The sequence below is a fragment of the Athene cunicularia genome, assembly GCF_003259725.1.
Source record: "Athene cunicularia isolate RWA chromosome 11 unlocalized genomic scaffold, athCun1 chr11_part2, whole genome shotgun sequence".
Taxonomy (NCBI): Eukaryota; Metazoa; Chordata; class Aves; order Strigiformes; family Strigidae; genus Athene; species Athene cunicularia.
Window position 1 is genome coordinate 273162 of NW_020799114.1, and position 24294 is coordinate 297455.

Genomic DNA, 24294 nt, shown 5'->3' on the forward strand with positions numbered 1-24294 from the left:
GGGCTCCTCTGCATGGGGCCGCAGCTCTGCCAGGAGCCTGCTCCAGCACGGGCTTCCCGCGGGGTCACGGGCTCCTTCGGGCACATTCCCCCTGCTCCAGCGTGGGGTCCCCCTGGGATGCGGGTGGAACCTCCTCCCCCGGTGCCCTCCCTGGGTCAGGGCACAGCTGCCTCCCCAGGGGCTGTGGGGAACCTCTGCTCGGTGCCCAGAGCACCTCCTCTCCTCCTCCTCCGCTGCCCTGGGTGGCTGCAGAGTTGTTTCTCTCACGTGCCCTCGCTCCTCTCTCCTGCTGCGCTTGCTGTTGCCCAGCATTTGTTTCCCCTCCTTAAATACATTATCCCAGAGGCGCCCCCACCGCGGGTGATGCTCGGCCTTGGCCGGCACCGAGTCCCTCTGGAGTTGGCTCTGGTGGAGACGGGGGAAGATTCTGGCAGCTCAAATTGTCTTCAGAAATTAATTATTTATCTGGTATTCATTCACCTTGAAGGTTATGAACTCATGCGCACACACCAAACGGAACTCCACTGTTCCTGTGGGGAACTCTCACCCTCAGGCAAACCCTAAAGCAAGCATTAACCTACTTACTGCGCCCCTCGGCACTGCAGGGTGGGGGAGCTATTGGGGAGCAGGGGCAGCAGATCACAGCATTCAAGTACAATGTCCTGCGATCATCTGAGAGCAGCCCTAAGAATTTCTCATCCTTTTGGTAGAAGTAGGGGAGAAGCAGAGCACCCTCCGGTTCTTGATTTTCAGCCATCCCCTCATTAAAACAGAAGTGTTGCTGTTTTAGGAGACCAATTGCTATGAAAGCTTTGAAACCTTCTGCCAGCTTCTTCCTTCTGCCACTAAAGGCCCAGGCTGAATAACCTGCATCAAACCTGTTGTCCTGCCCACCTCCCCAATGAGGTAAAGAGGGACGTGACCACCTGCCCTGCCCACAGGGTGCTCTGATTTCAGCTGCTCTCTGAAGAGCAAAACACCAGCTGCCCATGTGGGGAGAGCACCAAGAGCTCCCTTCTTGCGGACCCAGACTCACTCAGGCTTTGCTGCCCAAGCAGCACTCGTCCCTTCAGCAGATTTATCCTGCATCACTTTTTCTCCCTTGCTTAGCACCAAACTCAGAAAACCTGACATTGACCTGCTTGTCACCCTGAGTCTTCAGGAACTAACATCAGCCTTTCTGTTCGGACATGCGACTACAGGAGCAGTAGGTACTGCTGCAATTTTTACCACCATGAACCAATCAAGGTGCCACCTCTGAAAAGCACATATCTACGTGCTGGAACAGAAGGTCCCAGTCCTTGTTGGTCGGGACACCACTGTGCCAAGAGCCGAAGGCAAAGACAGAGAAAGCAGAACCACTGAACTGGCAAAGAAAGTGAAATCACTGAAATAAGGGACTGGGACAGGCAAAGCACGAGGAAGAATGACAGTGTGTGGCCCTGGGTGAGCAGGAGCCAGGGACAATCGCGAGCCGGCAGATAGCTTGCGCTGACGGGGGGCAGGGGGAGGGCACCAGCCAGGAGCACGTTGCTGAATTACAGCAGGGAGGGGCTGTAAATGCCTGTCCGGCCTCTGCCAAAGGGCCCTCACCCCCACCCGCCCGCGGAGAGCGAGTGGCGTGCAGGTGCGTCACACCCCGACGGGACTGCGGAGGAGGAAGGCGTGGTTCTAAGGAAGAGAAACCCCGAGTCACTCCAGATAAGAGCCTAATCCTACAAGAGCCACTCCTTCAGCTACTGAAGCAAAATGTAAGTATCTGGTTGAATTTCACTGCGCTGAGACGTTTAACCGTTTCATTGCCAACGAGTTATGTCTACAAACACAGATCAGTTCCAGTGAGAGCGACGAGGCCGTGAACAGGCCCTGCTGATGCGCAGGACCTTAACATCCAGCTGAACCTTGTAAAGGGTCCTGATCTGCAGGTTTCCTCTTGTTTTTCTGAAGACACCGTTCATACAGAACTGCTTCATTTCCTGGGGCTGCAGCGCACAGACAAAACCTGCCTGTAGCATCTCTGATAGTTGTACAGAATCATGCTCCACACTCTCCTCTCATTGAATCTGTGGCTCCATCTGAACCCAGGTCCAGTGGTCTGACTGCCATCCTAGTTTTATCTAGACCAGGAACAAAGGAACTGCACATTACAGTCTATCTGTCCAACTGTTTTTCATTGTATATACTTTCTCTGTCCTACAAGTGATCAGCTTGCTTCCTTCTAAAGCCTGCAGTCAGCTTTAATCTACTTAGCTGGGATTAATGAGAGATTTGTTAAAGATTTAAAGATTTTACACACTTTGCTTACAACTGTTGCTATCTACAACCATCAGGCAATAAGCCCCATGCAGACGAGCCGTTCACAATGTCAGGCACATCCATCAGGTGTGCCAAGGCTGGTAACGCGACGCCAAGGGCCAATGCCTGTTGCTGGCAGACTGGTGCCTTCACGGGCCTGTTCAGAGCAGTACTCAGACCTCTGCCTGCACCCTGCCCTCCCTGCGCAAACCTGAGAGAGGGTGGGACAAAGCTGGCAGCTCAGAACATGGGTCACTGCACTGGCATCGACAGCCCACGCTGCCACGGAGCTCAACACCGCTGGGAGTGGAAGATCCGGAGCGTACACCCCACCTAGGCTGGCCTCGCCCGATGGCGTGTGCCTGACCCGGGGGAGGTGAGGGGGGAGCTGGAGGTCCTGGTGGCTACCTGTTACTGCACCCCCCTGCTTAAACCAGCCCTGGTACTTGAGGAACGGAAGGTGGCGGAGGGATGTGATTCCTTAAAGCATGGCCTCTGCACTGGACGTGGGAACTCTTCCTGGCAGAGTCACTATGGCAGGTTCTGTGAGCAGGCTCATGGCTGAAGGAGGCTCTGCTGGGGAGGGCCCCACGTGCGGAGCAGCCTCAGCTCACAGGGTGCTGGATCAGTGTTTCAGAGGCTTACCTCCACCCAGGTACAGAGCGCACCAGCTGCAGACAAAGGCCCGGGAAGTCTCAAGGGTGGAGCTGCAGAGAACCCTTCCAGCGTGCAGGGGGAACCACAGAGGCCAAGCGCAGGAGGGCACTGGAAGAAAGCACCAAGGGTTTGTCAGGCACGCTCTGTCCAGCTGGCAAAAACCACCACCTCAGTAGAAACACAGACAGTAAATGGCCGACTGATGCTGTGTGAGGGATTCCCCGTGCCACTGTCCCTTGTTACTTGACCTACACAGACCAGAAAATCATCTGCTCGATAGGGAAGTTTCAGTGCATGTGCTGGAGGAGCTTTCACTCTCCTACCCTAGAGAAGCTGTTTCATTCCCAAAGGCAAAACTCGGGACATTCACCAGTCCTCAGCGCAGCCTCAAAGAACACAAGAATGCTCATGAGTTTTGGCAGTTTTATAAGGACACCAAAAAGCGATGCAGATAGAAGGCCCTGCCCAGGGGAAGGAAGGGAGTCCTGTGCCCGGAGAGAGAAGGCGAGGAGCAGGGACACTTCTGCCCCATGGCTGTTGATGTTCCCCTTGAGGCACCTGGGCTAGAAGCGGCAACAGGGTTGGGGCCCTAGGACCAGCACCCTGTGCAGAGCAGAGCACAGAGGGGCGAGCTCCAGGCGGAGCTGTGGGTTCTCCCTCCCATGCCTGCAGAGTGCTCCGCAGACCCAGGGCCTTCTCCTGCCCCACGAGGGGCTGCCGGGTGCTGCCCGGGTAACCACTCGGCCTGGCGCACCAAACACCCCACAGGCAGCTACACGGATGCTCCCCGCTCCTCTCCAGCTCACAGGAGCTCTTGTGACCAGCGAGGCAGGGTGGTTCGCCTCGAGGTTAAAAACAGCCCTGGCTCCTGCCACTGCAGGGCCACCAGTCCCCAGGCTGTGGACGACCCCTGCCCGCTGCCACAGCTCCACCACTCCCCCACAGCTGTCTCCCGCCCTCGGCAGGCACACGGGTTGCTCCCAGTGGCCCCGACCCTGCACAGGCTCCAGGTCAGACTCAGCTACTCCTCTGCTACCTGCACTGGTGAGGACCAGCGCGGGGGACAGTCGCCCTCGGTGCAGGAGGGAGCTCTGGAGCTGAGCACTCATAAGCAAAAAGTGCCCTGGAGTCTGGATGTCCCACTGCCTCTCGTCTGCTTGCCAAGACAGTGCCAGTTTTGCCCTCCTTATACCTAATGCAGAGGGTCCTTCCGCATTCCCCCACCAGGAATCCTACAGTCACAGGTAAAAGCACAGTTTACGATTTCACTACTTTGCTCTGGAGACGCTCAGTAGGATATGCACTGTCCCAGTCAAGATCTGCACCTACTAAACAAACCACACAGACCCACGTTATTCTGAAACTGACTGGAAGTGAGAGATCCATCCTTTTAGGTGGTAACTAACGCTAAAAATCTTGTTTTGAAACCAGAGAGATACACACATACACTTTTTACAACTGAAATGCAGATTCTCAAGAAAAGCACATCCCACTCTCTTGCCCCAAAGCCCTGTCAGGAACCTCCCCGAGCTGAGGGAGGCTGACGCTGAGCTGCCCCGAGCGCTGGGCTCAGCCGCCCCCAGCTCCGGGCTGGACACCGCCTGGAGCGGGCAGGCTGAGGGCCCCGTGCCAGCGCCACACCGCCGCTCTCCACGTGCCGGCGCCTGTTATTATTTACCCTCTCCCTCTGCAGATGGCTCTGAGCAGTGGCGTCCCTGTGTGAAACAGCCTACCTGCGTTCTCCCGGTGCTCCCAAGGTCTCCAAATGTGCAGAGAAGAGGGGAAAAAAATAAGTCTTGATACCTGTCCCGCATTTCCAGATATTCCAGAGACCTTTCCAGTGCCGAAGCTGAGCACTGCTGGCTGTGGCCAGGAGGCTCAAGTCTGTCTCCATGGGCACTGCCACCCCTGTGCTGCCCTTGCAGCTCTCCCCAAGGTCAGCACGGGTCTGCCTCGGAGCACAGGTTGGACGCGGCGCAGCGCAAACGAGCGGTAATCCCACCATGCCTGCCGGAGCAGGGAGCAAGGCTCTCGGCGCAGCTCCTGCCGCACGCCGTGCCCACGGCGCTCGCTCGCCTGGAGGGCAGGGTCTGTCCTGCTGGGAAGAGCCCTGGAGACACCGGGGTGAGCCCCCAGCACGGGACTGCCTGGCCGTTGCCGTCCCGCTCCCCGCACCAGCCAAACGCCTCCCAGGGAAGTTCGAAGGGAGCAGGTGGGGGCTTGGCAGAGGGAGAAACAGAAAATAAACCGAGGGGACAGGGTGGGAAGGGGGGCTTGTTTCTCATTAATGAGCGTTTGAGCTGCTGATCTCAAGGAAGACTTTGAAAAGAAAGCGCAGAGCCCTCCTGGCAGGGCAGCCAGCCCAGCTGCCCTCCCCGCGTCTCACTTTTTATAAATTCTGGGAAACACTTTTAGACAGACACTGGCACTCATAAATTATACAACTCATTTGCATATTCCAGTCATGAGACATTATGCAAATGTGACCTGATTTGCATAATGGATTCCTCTCGTCGCTTCACTTGCTTCATGCTTTTAAAAAACAAAATGAAATAAAATGAAAGCACGAGAAGGTGAAAGCAGCAAGTTCCCAGCACTGCTGCGCCTCCCAGCCGCACCACCACTCGCCCTCACTTGCGGCAGAGACTGGGGCGAGGGAGGGTGAAAGCGAAAAAACAAAGCCCTCACATGGTTTAATTCTCTCGTAATTACAACGAACTAACTTTCCCCTGGCTGAGATGCTTCACCCCAAGCGACGTATCTGAGCCAATTAAGGGAAGGAAACGGAGCCCTGGAAGGCAGGACGAGCCCGTAGCAGGCAGCGGTCCCCGGTGCCCCAGCCCAGGCGTGGCAGGGTGTGCGGGGCGGGGAGCCCCACGCTGAGACCCCACAGAGGCTGGTCATGTCTGTGCTGCGCTGAGCCTTGGGTGGGGACGGCTCCCTCACTAAACTTCAGCAGAGCTCGCCTTTCTGAAAGGAGGGTGGCTGGGAGAGGCGAGGGGAGGGGTTGCTTTGATTGTTTATAGCGAAATATAGCGGTGACATGTCGGGAGGACGAGGCAGGAGCGCGTCAGCCACCCCCAGCTGCACTCCAACAGGCGGACGACCGTCCGTCCGTCCGCCGCAGTCGCTGGTTTTGCTGCGGGCTCTTCCCTGCCCCCCTGCACCAGCGCAAGCGGCAGAACCGTGCCAAGCGGCTGGCGTCCATACCCTGTGGGAAAAGTTAACTGTAATTCTTCAGCTTTTAAAATCAATTAACCCGTGTGTTAATTAACATCAAGTCGACGGGAGGAGGAGGAGGAGGGGAGAGCGGGAGGGAGGAGGGAGGAAAAGAGCTGCAAGGGCGGATGGCAGCGGAGTTGGCACAGTGCCATCCATTCAGTGGCAACGCCACAGCTCCCTGCGATCGCGGCAGCGGGTATATGTTACGGGGGCCCTGTGCGCGGGCCAGACAGTGCGGTAAAGCCAGGGGAGATTATCCAGACCCCCAGGAGCAAACGGCAGGCAGCGATCGGAGGCGCGAGTGCCAGGATTACAGACTAGGCTCCTCCGCTGCGAGCCCTTCCTCGGACGCACACCGCTGTGGGGCCGGAGACTCCCCCACCAGCGCTGCACAACTCGGACTTTCAGCACTTTTTCCCCCCTTTAAACGTCATTCTGCCGCAGTGGAGCCAGCACAACGGATGCTTTCACACCCTGCAAGACAAAGGCCGTCGTCTCCGCCATGACACCGCTCCGTTCCAAGCTGAGGCCGGCATCTTGGAGTCTTTAAAAATAAATGGAAAAGGGAAATGCGAACAATAAAAACAGCGACAGAAAAAACCTCAACAACAAACCCCTTGTGCCCGTTCTCCATGCCAGGGGCAACATGGGCATCTGTCGCAGCAGAAGGCGTTTGTGTGGGGCTTTCTTTTTTTTTTTTTTTCTGGGTTTTTTTTTCGCAAGCTGTTGGCGTGTTTGCCATTCAGGTTCGTTTACAATTAACTCCAAAAAAAACCCAACCACACCCAGCCCAGTCAACAACAAACAAAAGGGAGTAGCCGACATCGAGAGAGAAATGCCATGAGAAGCTGCAAGAATGCAAGCTACAAACGATGCCATTTGCCATTCGGACAACCTCAGGGAAAGATGCCAATTCTGCAGCTCAGGAGAGACTCCGAGAAGGGAGCACGAAGGTCTCCGAATAGCACGCCAAAGGAAGGGAGGAATACCGCTCTTATAGGGCAGGATCACAGCTGCATACAGCCTCTGCTGGGAGGAGAGGGAATGTTTATGGGTGTAGCGAGAGATGCCGGTGTATGCACACACGCACACTGTTGTGTGTGCGTATGGACACACAGACACACATGCACACAATGCCTCAGATAATTGCAGATGAGATGTGTGAGTGCGGGGGTGTGCATGGCGGAGACGTGTGTATCCTCTGTGCACACAGGCACGCGTCTGTGTGTGGGTATCGATGTGTGTGCACGCATGTCATGCACATACACACATGCCGGGAGATGTATGTTTGTGTGCTGGGTGAGAGAGAAAGACACAGAGTGAGAAAGACACAGACACAGACACACACACACTCACCCAACGTCAGTATACATCCCACTTTTTGACCTAGGTATACACCGAAGACAAAATAAAAATCATACTCCAGCAGCAAGCAGGCAGGCAGAGATTTATCTACATTCACTGCTATCACCAGGGAGATGAATGGGGCCGATCTGAAGCCCTTTACAAGATCCACTATGGGAGTGAAGGAGGAGGAGGGATGCCACACAGACATGCACAAACTTGAAGACAGAGAGATTTGGAAGGTGCTACTTGTGAAACCCAGGTGGCACTCCGGAGGGGCGAGCGAGGGAAAGAGCTGCACGGGCGCTCTGCAGGGTCCGGAGGGCTTGGGGCTTTTGGAAGAGGGCGTCAAGGGACAGCCGGCTACTTACGGTGTCTGCGCTGCTGAGGATCCGGCAAGGTGTTCTGTTGGCACCGGGCGCTGAGCCAGGGAAGGGCACTGGAAACAAAAGGGAGAGACAAAAAATAAAGTCATACAGCGGGAATATTAATTGCCTCTCTTGCGGATTTTACAAAACACACAAAATGTTTTCTTTTTACTTGTGTTTTTTTTTTCCTTTTTGTGGATTGGCGCGCTTCCCTTCTGCATGGAAAATACTAGCATGGGATTTACAGCCCAGCTACAGGGCTCGGGATTAACAGCGCTGGCATCTTTTGGGCATATTTTTTCTTTTAATGAATGAGCTTTCGCTGTTAATGAGGAATAATCGTTTGGCTAATGAGCTTTGAAACATTAAGAGAAAAGAGGGTTTTTTTCCTGTTAATCGCCCTGGTGCGACCGCATGGATGGATTACAAAAGACAGCAGTAGGAACGCAGTACAAAGGGGGGGAAACGTCTCCTGGAGTGGGATAAATGCAGAGATGGGTGATGCGTCCCTGCATCTCTCCTTCCTTGTCTCTCTCTCTTACTCTCTCTCTGCCAACTGCTATGGGTTTCCATAACTCCGCAATCAAAGTGGATGCTCGGGAAAGATTATTATAGTCAAACAGCGAAGCGTCGGCGGTTAATGTCTCCAGTGTTTAATCATCATACAGTAGAATGGTTTTATGCATATTTCATTTGCATATCATTAAACCGCGCTAGCGCGGGACATTCAGAGCTGGAGAGGTACAAAGTTGGGGGGAGAGAGAGGGAGAGCGGGAAAGAGACAGAGGGAGGAAGGTCCCTATGATGCCTATCTTCAAAAGCCAGGCACTTGTTCCATCATCTGTCTTCTACTTTTACTAAAATCATGATGACTTGGAAACCTTTGAAGTTGGATATAACCTTGGATTCTTCTAATTCCAGCAGAGTGATGTATTAGAAAGGGGGAAATGATGCTGCGCTAGACATTTAAAGGAATATAAGCTCCAGTGGAATGGAAATAGGAGCTCTTTGGGGAATGAACTGGCAGAGCCAGCCACAGCTTCAACAAACACCACCCTTCTGGGTTAATACTAGTAAAGGATATCAGAGTAATACAAAAGAAATGAAGACAACATAAACATTAAGAATGGGGATTATATTTCTCTACTCTTTCTCTTGTATTTTCTTTTCCTTTTCAAAGGTACAAAGAAGGATGGAACCAGCGGTAATTTACACACTAATTAGCGAACAGTTGCTTCTTTTTGTGTTTGTTTTTCTTCTCTCTTTATTTTGGAGAGGGGTGTTGTCACTGCTGAAGTGATTAATCAATTATTTGGTAGCTCAGATCCTTCTCCACTGGCACTGATCAGGAAGAGAAGGTGGTGGTTGCGGGGGGAGGAACACAGTGGGCTCTTTGTAGATCTTATACATGCACAACATATTAATTGGGGTCTTTATAAAGCTCCCTCAATAGACTGTTTCTTTCCTGGAAAAACAGCAGCTGGTTAGCCACCGTTGGCGACTCTTCAAATATCACTTTCTCTGGGGGCAGTTCTGTCGCTGTTTGTTGTTGTGCTTTATTTTCTTCCTCCACGGAGGGGGCTACGTGTGCGAGGCTTCCACTGCCCACCTCTTCCGAACAGCAGACAGACAGACAATATCAGTATCAAGACAATCTCCTGAGCTGAATGCGGAACTCTGCTTCAAAGTGAAATGCTGTTTTATATTTAAATTCTCCTCCTCTCCCTCCCCCACTTTTCTTCTCTTCCAAGTCTTTGTCTTGGTTATGAATATTCAGATGAGCCGTGATGTGATTACACTGTACAATTACTTGTGTCCATGGTGGTGGCGAAGGCGCTGAGGAAAGACAGAGCCAGATGAGCTTGGAGCTCATTTGGGGTTTGTTTTCCGTATTCTCCCCCATCTCTGTAGCGCTGCGGCACATGCAGATGTCGCTGTTGTTCTTTATAAAGCCCTAATGATATGCGAAAGCATAACGACCCCATTTGGGTGCACAGCATCCACGAAATATTATGGGGGGGGGAATCCTGACTGAAGGAATGTCCACATAAATTATTTTTATTTAAATGAGTTGAAGAGGTGGCGGTGAGGCAGAGGAAGTCACATGAATACATGCATAATGTGAATACGCAGAAAGGTTATCGCCAAGGAGAAGAGGGTTTTCTGCACGGTGCTTGGGACAAACAGGCTCATTAGGGAACAGCGCAGCTCGCCGCGGGATTTACTTCTTTGCCATGGCTCCTGCTGAAGCCTGGGCAGCAGGCGCACTCGCCGCTGGCAGACCCTGCATGCCGGGGGACGGATGCCCGGGCAATTCCCAATTTTCATTCAGAAATCTGAGCGCAGTGTGTGGTGGGAGGGGGATGGGAGGAGAGGAACCGGAGGGAGAACGTGTGAAGTGCCCAGGCGGTGGCAAAGGAAGGGCCCAATGACAGCCTTGAGGGCCTGGCGCTGCCGATGCCAGGCTTGCGTGCGCTTCCGCAGGAACCCAGCTCTGCCGGCGCCCCGCGGATCCCCGCCACAGGACAGCAGGCACGGGGCTCAGCTGTGGCAGGGCCTGGGGCCGAGCAGCTCCCGGCCACTGTGCCACCCAGGAGGCTGCCATGGGGGACAGGGAGCCGGGACCTGCCCACATCCACCTTCACCCATTTTCCCAGAGCAGTGAATGGTCCCACAGGACATTACCAGTACAAATACATGTGTGTGGAAATAGGACTTCCTGCTACTTACTCTGTTTGGCTAAAAATGCTCTTCTGGGCCAGGGGTTTGCACTGGAGTACATCAGCAAGGGGTGGACTAAATAAGATGCAGTGGGCCAGCAGCAAACAGCAACACCCTCACATCAGCTGTATTTGAGCTCAGCTTTCAGAAGGTCTGTGCCTTGCGTGCTGGCCCTGCACGGATCCTGAACCCTGCACGGATCCTGAACTGCTCTGAGGCCCTCGCAGCCTCCTCAGCCTCTACCACACCCATGGTCGTGGGCAAGGCTCAAGCTGCAGCCAGAGCTGGTCTCCGGGGCGGGAGCATCGCTCTCCTCTACCCGAGCGGCAGGACAGAGAGGAAAGGCTATTGCAGGCAGGCCCCGCTGTGAGCTCTGCTCTCCTCCCACGCTGTGGGCATGCACAGACTTTACCTGCGGCTCTAGAAACACTCCAGAGCAGATCCTCAGCTGTCAGAGAGGAGTGGCTCTGCTGGCCGCTGGTCACAGAGACGGAGGTGGCACGAGAACCTGCCCACAGGAGGCTGTGGAGCTCTAAGCAGGCAGCAGCCAGGTCTCCCTAGGCTGGGCCCATCACAAAGGGAGCACCGAGAGCCCCAGCCGGGAGGATGATGCTCTAGCAGTACCTGTCTAAGGACCAGCACGCAGAGGATGCAACGACCTGTAGCAAAGAGGGAAGTTGCTGCTCACAGACTCCTGACCATGGGCCCATCTAGCTGTCGTCTGTCTCCAGTTCCTTCCCCATCTCAGCAAATGCGTCCCTGCCATGCACGTGCACACACCCTTCTGCAAAGGCACCCAGGAGGCTGAGTAGAAGGCAACAGACTGCCAGTTCTCATCAAAAATAGGACATCAGTACCACCCCTGGGCAACAATCCTAAATCCAGGCTCTCTTTGCTCACAGTTTCAAAGAGCATGAACAAATTCAGGACACGAGATAACCCAATCATCAACCTAACTCAGAAGTGAGATCTGACTACCCTGCCCATGACTGCACAGCTAAGACATGCTGTCGTCCTGATGGAAAGGAACCTGTATGCTAAAATCAACCCAGACCCAAAGCGAGCAGCCCCAAGAGGGACTACTCTGAGGAACTGAGCAGCTCTGATGAGCTGGAGTGATCTGAGCAGATCACCTCCACCCACGCCATCCCTAACCAACTGCTTCCTGAGCCCAGGATGGTGGCACTGCTGGGCTGGACCTTGTGGAACAGAAACCTGGAAGGTGCTGCCCGACCCTGCCCCGTTCTTGTGGTCTCCAGCCTCAAAGCAGCTCACACAACAGAGCGCTCTGTAAAACCCAACGGAGCCTGGGAATATGGAGTAACTGAAACAAGCACAAAACAGCTCCACAGAGAGGCCGTGCTCGTGCCATGCCCTTGTCATTGTTCCAGGTAATGAATCCTCCCCCTGACCTGTTTTGCCCTGGCAGCACAGCAGGGACCTCGATCCTGAGCAGCATCTTTGCATGCTGTGAGCCTCACGCATTAGGAAAGGGAAGGGGGCAACAGGGCAGGAGCCTAAATAGAAACCTGACCTAACGCGGAGGGTGAGACAGGACTGACAGACCAACAGGCCACAGGCAGGGTGAGACGGAACTGACAGACAGACAGGCCATGGACAGGGTGAGATGGGACTGACAGACAGACCATGGACAGGGTGAGACGGGACTGACAGACGGGCCACGGGCAGGAGGCGGTGGTACAGCTCCTGTGCCACCCTGAGGGCAGCCTGAGCTGGGGGCACGGCAGGGCAGTTCCCCTCTGCCCAAGGGTCTTGGTGTGGTCAAGACAGCCCTGTCCACCCCGACCAGAGCTTGTTCCCAAAGCCTAGGAGGGTTTTCTGACCTAGATGAGGAGCAGGCTGCGAGTCAGGCCAAGGGCTCTAGCAGTAGCCAAGCCTGGCTGACACCTTTCCTGCAGTTCTCAAAGTTCCCACTCCCGTCCCACACAGGGAGCACCCACATTCCAGGAGGGGGCCAAGGGAAGGAGAGGCCAAGTACTGCTGGCAGCCTTCTGCCTGCTCCCGGACAAGAGACACCCCCAAGCAAGAGGGAGTCAAAAGCCTAGCCTGTGTTGCTCTTTTTCCAAGTGCTCGGAAGAGGAGCAGGAAGGAGACTGAGATGGGAAAATGAGCAAGGAGAGTGTTACAGACAACACGCAGGCAGCGACGCACAGGGGCACCCCCTCTGCCCAGTGCTGAACCTGCCCTCAGCAGCTCTGCAAAGGTGCTCTGGCTCATACAGGCTGCTGCCACTTTTTAACATGCACGAGTGTGAAATATTATCTGCAGTGTCCCAAACATTCTCTGATTACAAGTCTGTGACCGTTTGGAAGTGAATCTCCCCACGTAGGCTTTAGGAAGGGGCAGCTCTTCCAACACTACAGGAACCATTGCTCTGCTTGTCAATTTACCAAATACCCTGAAGAAATTGCTATTTAGAAAAAGGAAATTCAAGCATTTATAGAACATATTGCTATTCAAAAAAACAAAAGAACTGTTTTGCAAATAGTAGTACTGCTGAAGAGGGGAGAGAAGTACATCAGTCATTTGATATTACATATAAGCAGTTTATTAAAGAATTAAATATTTATAGACTATAAAGCAAGCAGGGCGATGAGTCGCAAACAGCTTGCTGAGAAGTATGTTATAAACAATGAGTCTGTCAGTGACTAATAAAGTATGGAGAACGCAAATGTTTTATAAAATCATCAAGCCAGCTATGAATCTCCAAAGCTGAGATGCTGCAGGACCCACCAAGGTTCCTGCTGCAATCTAAGCCTGGAGCCAATATGGGAGGGACAGCATCTGCTGAGATATGTGGAGTGCAGACACATGCTGAGCACTCGTGGGAACGCACATGATTCAATGCCTTAGAGAGATTTAATTTTTCACATTATTTTAAACAGAGATCTATTAATAGGAAGTTCAGGAATTTTCAAGGAGTTCAAGGCACTTCCCTCTTCAGTTTTTCACTGCATCTACTCTTCCATTTCGAACAAAATTACAGTTTGTGATTCAGACTGAAATTCCTCCCTCTGCAAAGCCATTTCCTTCCCTCCCCCCAAAAAAGGCGTAGATACCCCAGGCACCAGCTCCCCAGTTCTAAACAATCCTCTGGGTCGATTCAAGGACTCCTGACCCAAGTCTGGAGGAAAGCAGCTCCTTCCATCACAGACGTAGCACATTTACAAAGGACAGCTAAGATTTTCAGAGGCTGAGCAAGAGGAACAAACAGACTATAGCCCATGAGGACAGGAATATCTTTCTCTTTGCAGGCACGGGGGGAAGCTGTGACTGACGATCAAAGGGTGCCTTTTTTCCTAGGCAAAAAAGACAGGTCTCATTTTTCAACAGAATACAGACATTCCTCACAGTAATTTTGGGGGGCATTGCTGATTAATTGCTAGTGGAGACGAAAGACTCCCCAGATTATGTTTTGGTTTTGTGAAGCCAACCCAAGGCCCAGAAATTATTTCTGATGTAGGATGAGCTGACACCTTCGGTCATGTCCAAGCTGACCCCTATAGCTGTCCCCACAATTTCAAGTCTGGTGGGATGGCTGAAGCTCACAAGTGGTTGAGGCATTCATGACCCTTTTGAATTCACTCTCTTTGCAAGCCAGAAGGACTGGGACCCACCTGAAAAATCCCAGTCCTCACAAACCCCATTCCTCAGACAGTCACTGCGGTGACTGTCACCCTCCCGAGGCAGCAAGCTGAAGTGATGTCTGCTGGGACAAGGAGGGGAGGGTCTGCAGAGACAGGAGAGGGAGCGTAGCTGCTGCCTCCTTCCTCTCCTCAATTAAGTCCCTGTGAAGCCCATCTTTAATTAACATAGAAACAAGCAGGCAAGAACTAACTGTGCTTGGTGAAGACAGATTCCATTTAGGACGTAGAGAGAAACCTTGTTTTGCCAGCTGTTCTTTCTGCACTTAGGCAAGGTGGTAGATTTTAATTCTCTGAAATGTGATTAAGACAGATACTGTTTTACTGTTAAAATGCAGTAATTATTCAAGCTGATTTGCCAGGGAGGGTATAAGAGACTAAATTTGGGTTTAAATAGCAACGTTTGTTGTCTTGTGTGGAAATGATTACAGCGTAGTTCAGCTCTCACCAGACTTCTAGGCTGCCGCGGAAGGTACACAGAAAAGCACAGTCCAATCAAAGGCACAAACTCCATTAGTTCCAGATGAGTCGTTTGAACGGTCTCTCTCTCTAGAACCCAGAGCCCGTTATCTTCAGGGGGCTCTACAGGGAAGTGTGGTTCCTCCAGAGAGCACTATAACCAGTCAAATACCGCTCTGCCCATGCTGGCGGAGCCACTGCTATCCGCACCAGCTCCCCCAGTTACTGAGCACGGCAAGAATCCTTAGGCAGGGTGCCCAGCCCAAGACGAGGTCAGTTCAGCTCCACCATTCTCTCCTCCATGCTGCATCCTCCCTTCTTGCAGGCCAGGCCTCATCTCCCTCCGTACCAGCACACCATGACAGTTTTCATCCCCCAAACAGGTTTCCTTACCCCAGTGATTTTACCAAGTATTATTCTATCACTCTCCTTCCCTGCAATACTAAAATCATGGAACACGCTACAGCGTACTCAGGGTTACTTGTAGCAAGGGTCTTGTCTCCACTCCACAGAGAAGCTGTTGGCAGGATACAAAGGTCTGTTCTTGACCTGTCCTCATCTCTCCTGTGGCAGAATCCAGTACTGTGCTCATCTTCTAGCTCAACCCCACAGGGCCACCAGGACACATCGGTTCACGACACTGCTCTCTGACCCAGGCTTGACACACTTCTCAAGCCTGCATTCCCCCTTCAGTCCTTTGCTCCTCCAGTCTTTATCCCCTGTCTCCAGACACCCTTCAGCACTCGTAACTCCCGATATCCATCTCCATTACTGACCCTCTTCCTTCCACTCAGGCGTTTTGGTGGGTTTTGTGTTGGTGCTTGAAAAATAAGCCCTGCTGAACCTGAAGGTCCTGTCCTCCCTTCCTCATCTGCCCTTGTCACACTTCAACACTGACACTGTTTCTACCACTGACACCCGTAGTTGATCTCACTCATGAATTCCCCTTGTCCACTGTCACTACGTCACCGGGACATGGCTGCAGCTTTCCCTTCTCCCCGGATGGAGTAACGCCACCCTACTTTCAGACCAGCAGGATGGGCAGATCTAGTGCTTCTGGAGTACTGTCCTCCCAGCCACAGCCCTGCTGGCACCTGCCTTCATTGCTGCCAAGTTACCAGTTCCCTGTCCCCCAAAGCATCCACCTCACCTTCTCTTTCAGGACAGACAACATTCCCACTGTGTTTATCCCCTTGCCCCGCAGATCTGATAGTAACACTTTGCACTCTGAATCCCTTTCCTAAGTGTTTGAGAAGGTCCTTACAATTATGCAACACTATCTCAATAAACAAAGCATTACAACCTTGGTGACAGACACAGAACTTGCCACCCGCTCCAGCAAACAGACTGGAAGATTTCTGCTTCCGAAGCCCGTGCACAGGCAGTGCCATCGAGCAGATCTCCTTCAGGAGGAGATTACCTCTTCACAAACATGGAGACGAGCTTTGCTTTTGACATTTCAGGACAGACTGCATCCCAACTGGCTCCTGTACTGGGAAAAAGGTGTGCACAGCTCATCACTTCAGGACCTGCCTTTTCAAGACCCCTTCCCATCTGCTGCCAGACTTGCAAGACTCGTGCCTTGTACCCCTGCAGGGCTGGCACAGGGGCAGACCCACCTCTGCAGCAATGGTACCCCGAGCCAAGGCTGTGAGGTGCCGGGTGTACCCAGCTGCTCCTAAAGGCACTAGGAAGAGACGGAGAAGTTGGGGCAGCTGTGTCAATGTTCAGAGAGGATGCTGCAGAATCAGAATTATCTGTACATTAGCAGATTCCCACTTGCTAGCATTACAACCTGCAGGAGGGGCAGTGAGGGATTCCAGCTAAGTATGGATTAAATAGCTGTGTGCTCAAGCAACCATCAGATACACAGGTCGAATCACAGAGGTGATATTTAAGGGTGTGCTTAGGGCTACTCCAGCAAGCGTTCCACAGGTCTCTGTATGACACTAAGCATTAGCAAGGTAATCTGCATCATTCAGGCCAGGAAACCCTAGGAGTAAGGCAGTGACAAGTGCTGCACGAAGCACAGCCTGTGTCGATCAGCACTGACTGAACAGGGCATGCCCTCACCGGTGTTCAGAAGGTTACCTCTAAGTCACTGAAAATTTCCCAAGTACATCTTTCCCACCCAGATGTACAGTCAAAGCTGTTTGTCATTCAAGGTCTGGAGCCAGGACTTCATGAATGGAGAATGAGCTGTGTAGACTCAGTGACCAGCTGCTCCAAAGGCTGTGGAGATGCAGGGCGAAGCTGCCCTGGAGCATGGTAAGAGGACAGTCAGCTTCTAAAATCTAAAACTTTCTCACATGTCTTCATGACTAGAAAGGCTCTCCAGTCTCGAGCAGCAGAAAGTGCACGCTTCAAAGGCTCAGCAGACCAGCTGAGCATATCCCCAAGAAAACATGCATTTTGCTGTCCGATATCTTACATACCTAATGCAGAATATGAACCTAGTTTGGAAGACAACATATTGTCCCAAGGCACACTGTCTCCCACCGAGCAGCTCTGGATGTACCTTCTACAGAGTAGATGCTATGCCATTCTCACAAATTCAGATTTTAAATACACTGAATATACACATGTGCTTCATATATTTTGCTATATATATTCCCTACGTACATTAAGATAGGTTTATTTTACATTAATGGACTCCTTTAAGGAATATTTGTCATCCCAGAAGCCTGTGAATGAGGCTACTGCTTAACACACTCCTCCTGCCTCCTGCCAGATATATGGCCCCAGGATGCTCGCGCAGCACCTGGCGTGCGTCCCGCGGCTCCGTTGCTTCCGACAGAGCCCACGGGAGCGCACTCGGCCACCAGTATGATGTACGGCTGTCACATCGCACCCCTTGAGCACTGGAGGCAGTTCAGAGCCCTCCCCGCCGTTCCCTCATCCCAAAGCAGTGAACACTGAGCACCCTGTGCCCTCCATCACACGCCATGCTGTGGTTTTACCGTGGGTTTAATCTAACATGCCTGGATAACTGCCAGGGAGGAAGAGGACGATGTCCCACCAGCTCCCACAGGACATGACCTCCATCAGGTCTCACCCTGACTGCCCCTGACCCGGCCGGGGGGCAGCTGACCCAGCGCCAGCATCTGTACCAGGGAGGAGCAAGAACAGATGCTGAGGCTGGGCAGAGAAGGGATGGAACTCTGCCTTTTAGCACGGCCTGAGGCTATCTAGGTCTAAACAGCTCCAGAAACTGCACCCTTAGTTCCTAAAGAGGGGGTCTATGGCAAAGACCACAACTATTTCAATGTTTACATTGCAAGGACAGGAACGAGCTAACCTGAAAAATGCACAACTACAAGACAATACTTACCATCACACCTGATTAGTCCTTGGATGGCACTGCTGCAAAGGCACTTCTGCTTTATGATCTAAGACAGGAGGGGTTTTTAATGACAGAATTAGAAAGAACATTTGGCAGTGGACAGGCTGCCTTGTAACTGCCTGCAGAGGAATTTTCCTGCATCTTGTTAAGAAGATCATGATTAAGTCAACTCCCCATTTATCCCAATCCATCATTTTCCTATATTCCCATCTTCTGAGAGTTCTTGTCTTTGCTGAGGGCTTTGAGGAGCTCTGAGCAGAGCTTCAGTCAGTCACGTCTGGCACCAGAGCCCTACCTGGTGCTGGGGAGCAGAGGGGTTCACGTGCAGTGGGACAGAGCTCTGGACCCCCCCACATAATGGAGAACTTGTAAGACCCTTTCTAACAGACAGTAACTCAATAAACATCCCCAAACTTGTCTTCTGTAACAAACACAGTGTTATTATATAAAAGCTTCCAAATTGAAAATGATCAATGTGCTTTTAGGCACTACCAAAGATCTATCACCTGTATTTACTGAAAGAAGAGAGACAATTTTAGAAACTACTGTTAAAGTCCACTCTCTCCTCCTCCCTTTTAAGCCAAAGAAAAGCATATAAAAGAGGGACAGAGGGGAAAAAATACTTCAGGTAATGCACAGCTTCAGTCTCTTGACAACGTCTCACCTAAATTATGCCACGGTTTGGCATTTCATTGTTTCACCTTGCCACTGTGGTTTTAGAAGTTTCTGTGTCAAGGTTTATGCCAGATCCATGAAATACAAAGCGAAGAAACACAAGGGGCAAAGCAAACGTAAGATGAGAGGAAATGTCTAAAGCCTCAGCTGTCCCCATGTACTGACAGTGCAGCTTCCTCTCCTCTTGGCTGCAGCGAGACCAGCGGGGAGCAACAGGCAACGCAGGGTCCCCTCAAGGACTAAAGGTGACGGTGAGGTAACTGCCAATTTCTCCCTGCGACAGCTATATTTAAAGCTCTTCTCTGGAACTGGAATTACATTGATGCCCATTACATAAATAATCAAACTCACAAAATGCACTTTACTATCCCAAATACTTATTTAAACTTAAAGATGCCCAGGTTTCACTAGTGTCTTTTGTCTTAAGCCTTGTTTTATTTTACATGTAGTCCTACATAAAAGGTCAAGCTAGACCTGTGCTACTCTGCCCCTGTCAGAGAATAAAGGAAGGGCTTAGCACAATTAATACATCTCAGCTTACGCAGACCTAATCTGATGTTAGTGCAACTTGCACCAGACTGCTCAAAGTCATGGCTTGGGGCAAAACTTACAAATCACAGAATCACAGAATGGTTTGGGTTGGGAGGGACCTTTAAAGATCATCTAGTCCAACCCCGCTACAATGAGCAAGGACCAAGAAGGCCCAAAGTTGGCCTCTCCCTGCCACCTTGCAAAAAGATGTCTCTGAGCTCCCAGAACACATGCAATACAGAACCACGGAATGATTCAGGCTGGAAGGGACCTTCAGAGGTCGTATAGTCCAACCCCTGCTCAAAGCAGGTCTGACCAGACCAGATTGCTCAGGAAGTTGTCAGTGTATGTTCAACCTTGTTCCTGAAGATGACAACAGAAATCTGTCAATGAAATGGTTCACAACATGCTCAGTTACGCTCAGCTGGAGAACACACATGTCTGCTCACACTTACAGACAGGTGGACCAGAGAGCTTTCAAAGGAACCCCAAGGGTCCCCAGACTTCAGGTTCAGGGCTGCTGATCTAACCTTCTTGCCATTTAAGCCATTAATTCTTAAACACAGAAAGCAGATTATTCCCTTCCCCTTGACAGCAGCTTCTCCACGTCTGAAAGCTGTTGTCATATCAGCCTTGTCTACTGCTATCATAAAATCTGCAGCTAAGAGCCAACAGGACAAGACAGAAAACAGTTTGGCATGCTGCCTTTTGTACTTTTGCTGATTCATCTTTTTAGGAGTATTACACAAGCAACCATTCTAGCAGCAATATTGCATTAGCACCAAAAGCTTTCCAAAGTTGATTCCTAGCCTCCATTTACTTTCATAAATAAATGCAGAGGATCAAGTTGTTATTGTCAAACACCACGGAAGACTGGACGAAAATAGAACTTCCCACCTAGCAAAGGGCTCCCACAGTTTCATTGATGCCTGTAGAAATAATCTGTTTTGTTTGTACGAGTATGCAGAAACTACCAGCTCTTGAGAGGTGAGATGGATTCCTAAAGAGTCTGACCCTTTGTGATTCAGTCAACAGATGCTCTTGAACAAGAACAGGTCAGGTGGTAATCTCCTCTATTTTGTCTGCAGCAAAAAAGCAGCGTAAGACCCATCAAGAGTTTGCATTGAATTTCTGTGGCAAGTATGTAGCTGTCTCCAGTAGGATGGCAGCTTGTGTCGCTGAGCACAGGTTTGCAGCCAAGAATGGAGGAAGCAGCCATGAGACTGCAGCACAACTATGTCTGGCCGGGTTCGAACAACTTGCAGTAAAACATTTCCCTCCTGTATCACCTAACTAAGCAAGCAGCACATTGCCTTTGAAGACAGACAGTCTTGCACACCCGCGAGAGGTGAGAAGGCTTGGACCCTGCTTTGAGCTCTGTCATACGCTTTCTTTATGACCTGGATCTATCACAGAAGGGTTTAGGGAAGAACAAAGAACTTGAGTAAAGCTGGAGTATTTATCAGCCACTTAATGGAAATACTTAGGAGTCCCAATTCTTTAGTATGCTTTAAAAATGCAAGAGAAGGAGGAAGAAGTTATAAATAAGCAAAATAACATAAAATCACCATCTCAGAAGGAAGAACAAATGACTAGCCAGCAGACCACAAGTGCAAGAAATCAACAGGGATACACCTTCCAACACCCCGAACCTCCCGGCTCTGCACCCTAGGGGGAATCTGCTGCTGGAAGGGTCTGGGTTCAAGGCCCTTCCCCAGACAGCACCTCTCCTCCCACTGGAGAGAGAACACTGGACTGGATGGACCAGGCAGGGCATTTCTTCTGTTTTTCCCAATTTTAGAAGTGAATGATATGGCAGAGCTGCTCAACACGTTACCCTTCCTAAATTCTCATTTAACTTAATTATTTTTACTGTCAAACCACCATTACTCAAATCTGTGATTTGAAGGTGTAACTCAAATTACATAAATCTGGCTCTTCTGTTAGTAGCATGAGGCGCAAAATCCCCACTACTGCCCAGTACCTCTCCTATGCCTACAGTTAGCATCTTCAGTGGGCAAATCATAAACAACTAAAATTAATTTTGTTTTCAGTTCTTAATTTTATAAAATACATACATGTTCTTTGCCACTTTCTCTGCTCCTTTTTTGCGTAATAGCTTTATTATTAGAGTGAGTAGAGATATCTGGAATAGGAGCAGGCTGGAGAAGGGATTTACATTCAGGTACAACCCATAAGGATTCAGCCAGGGCAGGTGTCGAAATGGCAATTTCAACACCTGTGGGTGGGGAGAGGCCACTTTTACACAAACACCTATGTTTCATCTTCTAAATGGACACAGATTGTATTTAATACCCCAAGTGGGTACGAAGAACTTGTCTACCAAGTGTAGTCCAAAGCCTCCACGGGAAGCTGGAACACTGCAGAAGAGTGGCTGAGGTGCAGTATAACATTTAAAACACAGAGGGAATGAAACGGTTCCAGAAACACCTCCTGAAGGGCCTCTGCTCTCCACTGCTGCACGCTCCGTGTACATTCCCTCTTCTGGTGGCTGCTCGCTTCGAGCTCGGCCTACAACTGGGGAAGCAAATTCTTTTCTTAATGTCCACCAATACAAGCAACCAACCACAGGAATATCAGGGAGATTAATACTAAAGCAGGCCAGGTGAATACTCAGGGCTCAGAAATGATGAAGGCAGGCTGTGCGTATGCTATCCTTTCACAGCCTCGAGCCCTGGGCCTTGCTCGCCACCGTGCTGGAGGCTGGCAAGGAGCAAGCCCCGGCTGGGGGCCCAAGGGCACCTTCTGCCCACAGCGGGACGCTGGTGAGGCTGGGGGACAGGTCTGGCCAGGAGGGGAGTGCAGTCCTGCTCCCCAGCCTCCACAGTCCATGAGAAACTGCGACAGGAGCCAGATGGGTCCTAGGTGGGGCAGTGGAAGACACAAGCATGTAACTACATTCTGGGTGGGAACTTCTCATATTTAGGCATTTCTTTGTATTTGCACAGTTAATTGTGCAAGCTTAATCTCTTTTGGAGTATCCCCTATTACACGACACAATGTAAAGGTGAATCAAAGGTCTTTGCACCAGCCTCATTCATCATGCATTTTCAATTGCTTCCTCTGAGCTCTGCCCATTAATTCTTCAGACACTACTTACTGTAATGTGCCCAGGCTTCAGGAACATCAACAAAATTTTAAAAACCCACAACCCAGGAAAGTATAGTTTCCTTCTCCACTCCATTGTGGAATAACACATTCCTCCACCCCAAAATTAGCTGGTATTCTCAGCTCAGTGAAATCCAGTCACACTCTCTATGAGACTATCAAAGCTCAGCTCCAAATGAAAACCTGTATATTTAAAACAGTACTTATTTTGTCCTAAAATCCATTCCACCAGGCTTGCACTCAGTAACAGGTTCAGCTTTATCTCATTAACTCTCAATGAGAGAAGGTCCAAGCACCCAGTATGTTTGTGCAAAGTAGAAATCCAGTTTGCAGCAGTGCAGAAGCAATAGTTTGGCACGCAGCGCGCCATAAAAACATATAAGCAGGCGGGTTCTTGTTGGAATCCCTCACCTGAGGCAGAGCACTGGGTCCAGGCATCAGCCACCCAGGGTAAAACCCACCAGGTTACGCAGGTGGCTCCTAGCAGAGCTGCCCCGCAGCTCCTCCTCCCAGAGCGCCCGGCGTCCTGCTCAACAATCCGCTCTGCGGCACAGACCAGCACGTGCGTTCCTGTCCAATAGCTGGCCTGCATACACAAGAAAAACTGACTTTTGTTTGGGTAATAAAAATAAAAGCAATTTGAACTGGCATCTGAAGGTTGGAGGATAACATATGGGTGAAAGAGCTAACAGGCTTACACTGGAAATCGAGAGTCCGTTTCTGGAACGGAAACGAGCGAGCAAAGAAACATTTGCTACAAGCGGTTTTTATAGTGAAACCTCCATCAAAGCTCGCAGGTGTGGCACCAGGGCATTGCCAGATTTCAGACATCTGCTGACAATCTCAGGCTTGTGCTGCACAGGGGTGACTCTGATTGCTGAGAGACGTGTCCAGAAGATGAACAGCTTCTGGCACTGGTCTCGCTGAAGTCAATGGAAAATGGTGGATCCTATTATTAGGGACACTTTACCTTCAAGTACAATAAGACCATCTTTACTTAGGACACAAACTGCATTCAACACCTTAGTTCATAAAGGCATGGACACATCCTATCAGAAAGAACAGCCATTTCAAATAACTAAAACCACAAATCTGCTAGGAAGGATAGAAAAAATAATTACTACTCACTTCAGAACACTGGCTAATAAGTTTCTGCTGCATGGAAAGTCAGAAACATAAGATAACAAGCCAACAACTTACAAGCAAAACCAGATGAACCACCCCATATCTTTTCCCCAAGTCAGACAGCAGAAATGTCATAATCATATCCTGCTCTGCCCTTGCTGAATTATAAAATACTGAAGACACAAACATCTCTCTGTAGGTTCTGTTCTTTAAGTGCAATTCTCTGCAACTGAAAGCCCAATCATCAACTTACTTCATATATTACAAATGTAATTATTCTTAGCTTGCTACCTCTTCCATCGCTCCTCTTGGCACCTCAATGGCAAGTTAGACGTCCTACTCAAAGAGCTGCACAATTTTCCCAAGTCTATGTAATTGCTGGATTCTTTCTGCTCTTTCTCTGCACCCTCTCTGAAGGCATTCCTCTGCAGCAGCTTTACTTGTGGTCTTTGATCTCGGGTGTTGGTTGTAATGATCTCCACATCTCCAGCCCTTCCTGGTACCTCACAGCCTGTCCATGTAAACTCCTCCAAGCCTCCTGCCGCTCCAGGTGGGTGCTGTGACTCCCGACTCCTTTCTGACGGGTGCTCCGAGTCTCCACTGGCTCCATCTCCCGGTCCCAGGGCCAGGGAACCAGCTCGAGCCAGTGTGTGCCTTGTCCTGCACCCCAAGGGTCCTCATGGGCAGGGTGCCCCGGGCCAGCTGTGGGCTCTGGTGCAGCCCAAGGGCTCCGGCTGCTGTCGGGAGCTCTAAGACCCTG

The 24294-nt window shown here is 51.0% G+C and overlaps 1 protein-coding gene across 1 annotated transcript in view; it reads right to left on the bottom strand.

Moving 5' to 3' along the window:
• Window positions 1–6597: 6597 nt before the first annotated feature.
• ZFHX3 (zinc finger homeobox 3) overlaps window positions 6598–24294 on the bottom strand; it is a 192771-nt gene continuing 175074 nt past the window's right edge. The window contains exons 12-14 of the mRNA XM_026857013.1: window positions 9697–9840; window positions 7768–7957; window positions 6598–6718 (exon numbers count right to left, since the gene is read on the bottom strand). Coding sequence (XP_026712814.1) covers window positions 6598–6718; window positions 7768–7957; window positions 9697–9840 — 455 coding nt within the window. The remainder of the gene's footprint in view (window positions 6719–7767; window positions 7958–9696; window positions 9841–24294) is intronic.